The sequence below is a fragment of the Melanostigma gelatinosum genome (assembly GCF_949748355.1).
Source record: "Melanostigma gelatinosum genome assembly, chromosome: 13".
NCBI classification, from domain to species: domain Eukaryota; kingdom Metazoa; phylum Chordata; class Actinopteri; order Perciformes; family Zoarcidae; genus Melanostigma; species Melanostigma gelatinosum.
Genome location: NC_136646.1, coordinates 19,495,593 through 19,506,431, shown reverse-complemented (window position 1 = coordinate 19,506,431; position 10,839 = coordinate 19,495,593). Strand labels below are relative to the sequence as shown.

Sequence of the window (10,839 nt, the reverse complement as noted above, 5' to 3'; positions counted from 1 at the left end):
GTTTTACATAAACAACAAATTGTTAATAACTTTAGCACCACTTAAAAACAGCGCGGCTATTGTAACGACTTCAACCATGAACAGTGATTTGATCATGGTGATCATGGTCAGTCTATATGAGATGAGTTCTGATGTAAATGTAATGAGATCAACACATTCCGAATGACGCACTGTATGAGATAAACTACTGGCACGCTCCTCCTATTCTTTGCATGTATGACCTCATCAAACCAACACTGGAAGGCCCAGAGCAGAATCAAGTTTGTCTTTCTGATTTCCATTCGTAGAGCCCCACCCAGTGTTGAAAGGGCGACAAGACAAGTGACTGCAGCAACTCTATAGCGGATAAGACTGCACGAACAACTTCAGGTCTTCCAGCTCGGCAGATCAAACTTAAACCTGTCATGGTGTCGCTTGGTGGGCAAGGAAGGGGACACGATGAAATGTGACCACACGTGTATCCATCGTGCTGTAACCAATGCACATTTAATGTATGGTTGGATCGGAGCTGTTTTCAGTTATGCTTACCTTGCAGCATCAGCATGTACACATGCAAAGTTAAAGAGTTTGTGCAGACCACAACAGAGCTGACATGAAATATGAAATGAGATTGCTGTGTATCTGTCATCCTGTTGTGGTGTTTTACGGCTCACTAGTGGAAATACATTGATTAATATACTTTTAAGGCGTACTGGAATTCATTACAGTTGTTACATAATTGTCCTGTATGTATCCTTGTTCATGTTATCTGAGGAATATGTTTTAAGGATTTAGCTGGGGTGAAATGCTCCCATGCTGTGGTATCTAGTGAAGTACAGGATACACGGAGACTATTCTGATTGGATTAATAAAACAGTTATAATTTATTTCATTTTACAGTCTCCGCAATTTTGCGTCAATTCCAATGCAGGGCCACAAGAGGGCGCTCTTCAATCTATGATTGCACTGCAATGTCCAAAAAGAAGCTTCCCTCCACCTTCAGCAATGATTTGAAACATGACCACGAGCTGGGCTGAGTCTCCAAACATCAGTCAGAGGTAAGGACGAACTGTTGGTCTTTGGTGAGGCGATTGTCACTGTAACACAATCAAACGAGGCAACTGTTCAGCTAAAAATAAAGTAAGGATTGGTTATAAATGATTTGTTATTTCTGTCTGTTTTTTCTTCTCCTTCCTCTCACGTGCCGCTTCTACTTTGATGAATTCTTACAACAGAGAAAAGCACATTTCTTCTGACAGTCGGGCCTTCAGCAAATACAATAAAAAAAACAAAGGTCAGGCTGTTACCCTCTGCAGCTGTTTTGTTGACCTGCAGCCCCACCAGAAACAATCACCTGCATACCACAAATTCCTCTGGAAGTACAGGGCAGCGTGGAAAAAAAAGATCCCCCCTCTCTCTGTTTCTCTTGAAGTCTGCTTTACACTTTCAATCTGATGCTCAGCTGTAAAATGTATAGTTACATGCTGTGTCATTCAGTGGATCCAGTTCGAACTGTAAATGACGTTTAAGAGCACATTGCAGTGTCTGATCAAAACCTGGAGGAATGATTCCATTGCCCAAATATGGGCTGAGGGAAGTAGCAAGCCCTGACGCAATCACCACTACTGTTACTTTAAATGGCTTCAGGAAACAAGGGCTCCCACGCACGTCATGGGTTTTCCTCTGCATGTGCCACAGGAGCAGGATATGCTTTATATGGGCATCTCTTCTAGGAAGTAACACACACGCCCGCCCACACGCACACACACACACACACACACACACACACACACTGGGGGATGGGTGAGAGTGGAAGAGAGCACAGAGACCGTTCTCGGCTTTCTTCACTGTTCCAGACAAGTCGAGCAGTGGAATGCTGTGAGACTAAAAATAGATGTTTTTCACAGGTTCGACTTTTACTGCTCCGGGTTTTGCAAATGAAACAAATACATTGTGGTCCATTTATAATTTGTTAATTATTTTTGAAACATTACACATTTAGAACTGCCTGTATGTATTTTTGGTTTATTTTTGGTGTGGTTTCAGCGATGTAACAGCGTTTCTGTGAGCCAATAAGTGCAGTTACAACGCCTAATTGAGCTTTGGATATTAAAGCAACAGCCCAATACAAAACAGCCAAAAGTCAGGGCTGGTTGAATGTGGTAACCTGTTTATGTAACGTGTAAGCTATGGAGATTAGTATGATAGAGATTAGTTTAACAGGCAGGTTGAAGTTTCATGAAGAAATTAGCTGATAAAGAAAGCCCAAAATAGATAAACCATAAATTGCCATAATGCACAGCTCTCAGGTGTAGCCTGTGCTCAAAACAATGTGATTAATTGTATACGTCTCCAGCTTCTGCAGCTGCCAAGAAATAAACTACCACAATCTACTCTATTTCTCCATGCGTGTGTGTAGTGATTGTCAAAATAAGACAGCTTTGGAGTTGTGAGGGTTATTTGAAGTTTTCCCTCCTGTTTCTAGTCTTTGTGGTATCGGATGCATTTGAGCAGTGTTGCAATTATTTAGGGGGTTCATTTGTACACGTGCGGTTTTCTTATCACATCTAAGTTTCCTCGTGCTTCATGTTTGTACTTGAACAGCCACATGTGCCTATGATAGATTAAAATAGCCACAGCTGCCTCGCCAGTTGTTGCATTCTGGGCTGTTAGAAATAGCAGACCGGCATGAGGCCGGAGGGCGGGGCTCTTTCGTGTGACGCTGGAGGAGTGACGTCGACGAGGTGATAAGTAGTTGCCCTCCACACGGTCTGTATTGTGTCTGTGTGTGAAGTCAGCGGGTGGAGACTGAACTCACAAACATTAACCTGTGATTGTTTGTCCTGGACTCATTTCAAAACAAGCTGTGACATGGAGGTCAGCGCGGAGGCCAAGAGGATCATGGTCGTGGCTTTGGGGAAACTGTACAGCTCGCGCACCCAGAGAGGGGGTCTCCGGCTCCACCGGAGCCTCCTCCTGACTATGGTAATGAAATCCGCCCGGGACATGTACCATGCGGCTCAGGCGACGGCGGAAAGTGTAGCAGCAGGATACGAACAACAACAGTCCACGGCCGAGGGGACCACGGAGCCCGCTGACGCTCACAGTGAGCTCCCGGTTACCGCTTCGCCTGACACCGGAAAGCCTCGGACTTCAACCCGAGAGGAGGTCGTAACCCCCGCCACCGAGCTCCGCCGTGACGCAGAAAACAAGGAGAATCTGTGCCCGACTGGGCCGGCACAGCACTCGAGGAAAAGACGGGGCAAAGCGGCCATGGAGCCGGACTTCCTGCCGTGCAAGAAAGCAAAACTCGAGCAGGCAGCGTGCCCTCAACAGCTCAGCGTGAGCTCAGTTTTGCTGGACTATGTGAACTGCAGCAGTAACCTGGGAGCAGCCCCATCCCCCATCCCGCTACAGAGAGCCATTGCAGCGTGTTGAAACCCGGCGCAGATGAAAGGCATTGCACTTTGACGACGCGGCCTCGGCGCGTGAACGCGCCCACAGAGGGGCCTCCTCGAGGGTTGTCTGAATGAACACCCGGGGCAGTGTGTTCAGAGAGTCCCGAGCATGACCGTGAACAAGCCGGGGCATGTTCCAGGAAACACCGAAGCAGCCCAGTGGTGTGTCGTTGCCCCGGTGACTTTTGTGGACTAATTACTGGCCACAGCTCACTACAACCGGCTTCAGCTGGGAGGGAACACGGTTCATCTGGATGAGGCCTTGAGCCGCTTTCATGAACATTTACAGCTCAACAAATGTTATTGTGAGTGTGTGGACCAGTGCTGAATTAAGACTGGAAATGTGTTGAAGAATTCAAATGTAAAACATTCAATGACAACTACCTCAGTATTTATTAAACATGTTTGTACGCAAATTTGGAGTGCTGTGTGGTATGTAACAGAAACCTACAAGAGAGCTAGGAGGGTGGTAATGAGGGAGAAATGTATAATGTCAGCCATGGTGTTAAAAAATGCTGCTGTTGGGGATTTGTGTGTGTGTGACAGGAAACTGGCCTGGGTGTAAAGAAGTTCGCTTCCTTTTCCCACAACTTCACATCCCCCACACTGATTTGCAGAACAAAAGCGGGGACAATTCAGGAGATTGCGGCCCAAAGAGTGCTGGGGAGCTCGTAAAACCATTGTCCAGGCGTATACTTGAGAACAATTGGGGTTCCGTGGCTCTTCAAGAAGTGTTTGGGCCCAAATACTGTAATAATAATAATTCGGTAAAATATTCAGTTATTTGGGGAGCTGATGAAATCAAGTGTGGGTAATCCATTCAAAAAGTCAGATAAAGGAGTCCTAAAGTCTACAGAGAGCTGTTTAATCGAAACCGGGACTTGTTGAGTGAAGAGGATTACATCATTCTAATCAATTGATTAGTAATTATGGTATATACATATTTTAGATATGTCCGCATCTATCAAAATTTAGCGTTTACATATTTCCATATGAAAGCAGGCTGTGACTTTTGGGATGCAACGCCCCTACAGACTTAAGAGTGGGCACAACAGGGATTCACCGTTTGGGGGGGTTAGTCCAGGAAAACAGAAGAAGGAATGTGGGGGGAAGTGCCTGTGTGAGCCCCATGAGGCCCCATCTGAGCTGCTTATTCTTCCGGCTGAAACCAGAGCACCCTGTCTATGTGCACAGGGCCGGAACCGTCTGGACACGTCTGTGAAAACACTCACTCGTGTGTCTTCTCACATTTAGACCGCTCTGAACACTCACACTCTTACCCCCTTTCCCTCCTGGTTTTTCTCACATGTACGCTCACTGTGAAGGAATATGCTGCCACATATATGCCTTCTGACTAAGTCTATGGTGCTTATGGTGGTCATGTTTCTAGAGGATATTTTCCAAACTTGCTAATATTCAAGCATCACAGAAACATGTGTTCACACAGAGCAACTGTTCCCGAGCCAGCCCATTAGGTTTGATCGCTTAACGCTGAGCTAATTAATGCTTTTATACTAACGATGGATTCACGGCAAATTATAACCCAGCTCTGCAGTTCCTCTCACGTCATCTTGCAATTCATTCTTCTGGTTTTAAAGCCCTCTAAACTACTGTCTTACTCTCATCAAGCCTGTTTCCAACATGCAGGTGTTTCCAGCTAAAAAGCATTCCGTAAAATACGCTGCCTGCCCAGCACCGAACAGCAGATAGACAAAATGATCAACTAGCTGGTGAACATAGTGGAGCACACATAGCAGCCAAAACAAAAGCATCCATCTGGAGCTAGTGAAAGGTCAAACAGAGCTCAAATTGGATTTTCAACACAACTTTAAAAAAGGTAATATGTCACTGCGATATCTACAGCTTGTTCTGCTGCCCTCAAGTGGCCACAAGAACAAATCAAGGCCGCTCTAAAGGTACTCAAGTTATTTTATGAGCAGGACCTCGCACGGTTTGTCGTGTGCAATACAGTTTCCTGCCAGCAGGTGGCTGAGAAACAACAACAGAAAAGACAGCGAAGCGCGTTAACATAGATGTAAACAATGCTCGTTTAAAAAGATTGCATTTTGGTGAGTAGCAGTGTGTGTGTGAACATCACGTTTGTTTGCTTACAACAGGACACCTTTAAACCACACATTTGAGTCACACACACATCGTCACAGTTAAAAAAGACGTAAGCAACAATTGTGGACAAGAAATGAGGCAAAACGTTTTGCATTCTCTCTGGATTTTATTCTTTAGGAAGAGTTCTGTTTGGAATTACAAAATGCACTGGTAGAAATAGCGTTGAGACAGCTTGAGAGTGCGACAGATAAGATAAGAGTGTGAGAGAGACAGAGTTAGAGAGAGAAAAAAGAGAGGGAGTGAGTGAGAGATCAAAGGTTCCACAGCCAGTTATTATGAGTGCGTCATCACAACTGGCTACAAAAAGTAGAAGGAAGAATACACCATCTGAACTGTACTTACTTTTCTTTGTATATATATATATACTTTTTTTGAAACAGTTCTTTGTGTGGTGTCCCGAACATGGTCGTGTTTGTGCCTCAACCTGCATGAAACAGAAGAAAACAAACTCACCAAAGTCTCTTCTGTGTTTTTATTCTTTAGACATTTTTTTTGGGTCATTTTTAACCTTTTTTGTTCTCAAAAATAGAAGAAAAAAAAGGAAACGTTGCTTTTTAAAAACATCTATCGACCTATATATCCTTTTTTATTTTTTTTAAATTCCTCTGAATTCATTAATATGCTTTTTCTTTTATGTCCTGAAGATGACTGTTAACCCACGGTGTGGCATGCACATAGCACATGCATTTCTGGAACTAGATATTTTTTCCTTGTTTTTTAAAATCTTTTGTACTTAAAAAAACCCCTTTTTTCTCTTCTCAGTAGCGGCTTTACATTGCTTTTTGAAGACTGTGTGTGGTTAATCAGCGTGTTAGTGGTTTTCACTGCAGCATAGACACAAAGATGGATGGTGAATGTTTGGGGCTTTGCATGTTTCATTCAGGGGGTTACTGACTTCACACACACACACACACACACACACAGAATCATAGATTGTTACAAGGATTTGACTAAAACATTTTTAAGATTTCAAAAAGGATTTCTGGAGACAAAAAATAGAAAGCAAAAAATAAAACACCCAAAATGTATCTGAAACGCACTTACCCATGTACACACACACACACACACACACACACACACACCACAACCAGGAGCTACATACTTAGTGTGCTTTCTGATTTGAAAAAATACGTGTCTGTGACATTCCACTGAGGTTGGAAAGACACTAATAGGCAGTTTCTTTTCTTTTCTAATTTTTTCGGTGCATTCTCTGGTCAACATGTGATAGGCCTCCAGGTTAAAACGCTGGCCAAATAAACACAAATAATAACAACAATAACATTGGGGCTGACAGTGGTGTGCGTTAGTGACAAGTGTTGGATTGAGGCACACAGAGAAACACACAGAAATAAATACAAGACATACAGGAGTGATACACACACACACAACAAAGGTCCAGGACCATGATGAGGCCCAGACATCGTTTCTCCAACCCATCTCAACTGTGCCATTCAGTCGCCTGTGTGTTTACACGAGGTGGTCTACAAGTGAGAGAAAAAATAAAATCCCCCCACGGTCGGAATGCTATATCGGAGTGAGAAGAAAGACAGGCCCATCGACTGCTATGGATAATCTCTTGACTCGTGCTTGACCTCCCGCCGACTCATTCTCCCACAATGCAACTGTGGGCTCGAGCTCCACCTCCGGGTTGGAAAAACGATTAGCTGAGCTCCAAAGGAAACAAACATACGGAACAGAATATCAAACCAAATATGGAGAATCGGTCCCATTATCAAGATCATCATGATCATTTAGAAGTTATTATATCATCGGTTTATCCATCATTACGGTCAATAACAAAGAAAACAACGATGAAGAGTTTCTCTCCTTTCTCCGCCTTTCTATTGGTCTCTTTCTCTCAGATGTGTCTGTTTTAACCCCAAACCCTGGAAGACTTTGAGAGGTTAACGATTTCTTGGACCTGTTCGCCACATCTTGTATCCACGTTACCCTGCTTATACCGTTGTTCCACTTTAATTACAAAAAGTTGACTCCACAAAAAAGATGTGCAATTCCAGCTGTATCGGTGGCAGGCATCTCGCGCAGAAAATACAGACAAGCAAGCAAAAAGTAATCATTTTGTGCCGTGGAGATACACAGATAGTATTTAAGCAATCTCCCTATAGCCTTCTTTCACTTGATTTGAGTGTTAATGAAGGTACAATGAGAGGAATGTCATAGAGAGAGAGAAACAGAAAGGCCTTTTTACCTCAAAAAGAGAGAAACCCTGCAGACCACAACGGAAAGGACCAATAAAATATCCCCCCACATACAGTAGATTCTCATTGATGCTATTATTATTGTTATTTTTTGTATCATTCATGCAGGATTCCACAGGGTGTACAACTCCGCAAGTCTAAAAAACGAAGCCGTGTGGGGTGCAACAGAAGATTCAAGCTTCAATGTTTTGAAGAAGTAATAGAGAAGGAGGCGGAAGAGGCAGGAATAGAAGAAGAAATACTGCAGGAAACACTTATTGGTTTGTTTTTTTGTTTCTGAAAGCCAGCTCCACGTTTGAGTTTTTCTTCTCTCACAGATCATGGGGTTGAGAGGTTGGTTGCATTGTTTGTTCCGGGGAGCAGGGTGTTCTCCGTGAACAACGTTAAACATCCCAAACGCACCCATCCCGTCCTCCAGATGTTGACCAAGGGACTCGTCACGTCCGTGCAACACTCCCCAACTCTCTCGCCCACGAAGCCTCCTCACCTCATACAGGCGGAGGGCTCATCGTCACTTTTGTTCTTATTTAAAAACACAGATGATAAAACTCATCAATATTCAACTGGTGGCTGGGAGGGTTGGATTTGATTCTTTTTGCGGCTAACTCGACTGAAGTCAGCTTTGAGATGCAAAGAAAAGAAAGAAAACAGTGGTCTTTCTTTTCTCTCTGCTTGTAAAGTGTCTTTTGTCGAGTCGCAACTCTTGACATCTTGTAAGTGGCTGTAGCTCGTTGCCAGAGGCGTAATTTAAGACACACAACGACCAGTGTCCTGCTTGCGTCCTGAGACACTGCAGTTTGAGTTGGTCTTATTTGGCATCAAGATATGAATGCAACAACAATGCAAGCAGAACATGGAGGCGGTTTCCCCTTACACCAATTGTTTCTCCAGATCCTGCCTCAGCATTCTTGTTCCACCCCCTTCATCCTGACACCTATCCCTTCATCTAGCCCGCCATCACTAGGACATGCCAAGCAGTGGGGGAGAGGAGAACACTGAACAGGCAAGAAAGAAAAATTCATGGTTTCCCTTGGCAGTCAGAGCTCTGGCTCAGAGCCTCCTATCTTCATGTCGTGGTCCCGTCTATCTCTTCCTTTGCCTCCTTACACCCCTCCCCCGTCCCCAGGGGCTAGCACCAGTCGTCCTCCGTCTCGCTGTAGGGTTCATGCAGGCCCTTGCGGGGACCTCTAGGATGCCCAGCTGGAGGGGGGATCTTGTGAGGCCCTGTGTTTGGGGGTCCATGGGGATGTGTGGATGGCGATGAGGAGCGGTAGCCGTTGGGCAAGCGGCGCTGGGCGGCAGGCTGCATCTGGCCCTGTACAGGCCCAGTCAGGGCGGTGGTGGGAGGGGGCGCTTGGCCGACAGTCCTAGGTGAGGTGCGACTGGGCTGCGGGTGGGGCGGCGGATGAGGGTGGGGGTTGTTTACAGGGTGTGGCTGGGGTGGAGGGAGGGGATGGGGGTTGTGTGTCTGTGGTTGTGTGGGAGGCGGCAGTGGGTGGTTGGCCAGAGAATGGGGGTGGGGGTGGGGGTTGCCACCTTGCATGGGGCTCTGCTCATAGGCAGGTGGTTCATGATGGTCCTGATTGTAGAAGCAACCGTCCCCTTCCACGGAGCCGCCTCCTCCACCTGTGTCTCCCCAGCGAGGTGGGGGATGATGACCTTGGCGGGAGGTGCCATGGTGAGCCGTTGGGGGGCCAGCGGGAGGAGGACCCTGGCCTTGGGGAGGCTCAGGAGAAAAGTGGCGGGGGGCTGGGGCTGGGGGTCGGCCCGCAGGTGGTGTGGGCATGGCCTTGCGGACCACGGGGGAGTAGGTAACATGCGGCCGGGGTGTTGCCGGGGTCTGAGGCAACTGTCGACGGCCTCGTCGTGGTGTACTGGTCCCCGAGGTGGAGGGGACGGGACTTCCGCTGACCGAACTACTGCCCTACACAAAAAGTGAAATAAAGCAAATAAAAAGAACGAACCACAAATTCAACGACAGAACATGTAGAATAAAGAGCATGGGAAAGATAGAGTGTGAAACAAACACAGAGGGAAATATAAAGAATGCAAGATAGAGAGGCAGAGAGAAATACAGCAAGACAAGAACAAGACCCACAGGAAGAACAAGAACAAAAGCACCAGTCACAATGTGCGTGGAGTGGAGGAGAAAAAAGAGAGAAATGATCAGAGGATGTGGACAAAAAAGATGAGATTCCAAACAGCACCATACACAGAGAAGCAACATGTCACGCAGAGGAAAGGAAATAAAAGACAACAGGAGAAAAGAAGGGTAAAGGGTTGATTTCCAGAGCAACAGATGAGGTACAGGGTAAATATGATGACTAAGCATACTCAAAATGAGTTTGGCTTTGACTTGTTGTTCGTGAGCTGTAGGACATGAATGCATCAAGTTCTAGAAAGTCATGTTTTACAACACTCAGGCAAAAGTTAATTGGGGGGAAACAATTCTTTCCCAATTCGCTTTTGTAAAACAAGTTCTAACACAAAAGAATCAATAAATAAGGCTGAACGGTGTGCATCACAGACGTTTCTCAGCAAAGGCAGATCATCTCTTGGTTTCCTATTTTAATAGGAAATGTTTTAGATGATGTGTTTGGAGAGGATACCATAAAAGGAAAGGTAGTGGAGGGAACATGAGAGAACATTGGCAGTTAAAAAACACTAAGGGAGGGCCGATAAGGACAGCAGACAGGCACTCAAATATACATTTGTCTGCATATTTGTTTGGTTGTTGGAAGAGTGATTCGATAGCAGTGACTTCATTAAACAAACATTTACTTGTATTCACATGATTAAACCCACAGTAATGAATATGTTTGGGTGCATGTAGTCAAACATATATGTCTATAAATGTACATAAAGGGCCCATACTATCTTTACCAGCTGGAACTCAACTTTGTGTTGTTAAGGACAACAACACGTCTTGGCCTCTAATTTGAGAGCAGCAGCAAAAGATCAACTAGTCCTATAATAACTATACATTATAATATCAAATGCTTTCTGGTTAACAGTGAGTTATAGTCCTTGTTAGTACTTCTTTACCTTATCCAGAGGGC

At 45.1% G+C, this 10,839-nt stretch overlaps 2 protein-coding genes across 2 annotated transcripts in view; one reads left to right on the top strand and one right to left on the bottom strand.

Annotated features, from left to right (window-relative positions):
- The first annotated feature begins 2,746 nt into the window (after positions 1–2,746).
- Positions 2,747–3,844, top strand: ier2a (immediate early response 2a). Its single transcript, XM_079281599.1, has one exon. The coding sequence runs from the start codon at positions 2,851–2,853 to the stop codon at positions 3,415–3,417; it is 567 nt and encodes a 188-aa protein (XP_079137725.1). The 5' UTR covers positions 2,747–2,850; the 3' UTR covers positions 3,418–3,844.
- A 5,065-nt stretch (positions 3,845–8,909) lies between these two features.
- cacna1aa (calcium channel, voltage-dependent, P/Q type, alpha 1A subunit, a) overlaps positions 8,910–10,839 on the bottom strand; it is a gene marked incomplete at both ends in the record, with an annotated part of 78,129 nt that continues 76,199 nt past the window's right edge. Inside the window, one exon of the mRNA XM_079281410.1 lies at positions 8,910–9,704. Coding sequence (XP_079137536.1) covers positions 8,910–9,704 — 795 coding nt within the window. The remainder of the gene's footprint in view (positions 9,705–10,839) is intronic.

Bases quoted from the DNA above. Each gene is read 5' to 3' on its own strand.
- ier2a (XM_079281599.1), top strand. From the start codon at position 2,851: ATGGAGGTCAGCGCGGAGGCCAAGAGGATCATGGTCGTGGCTTTGGGG.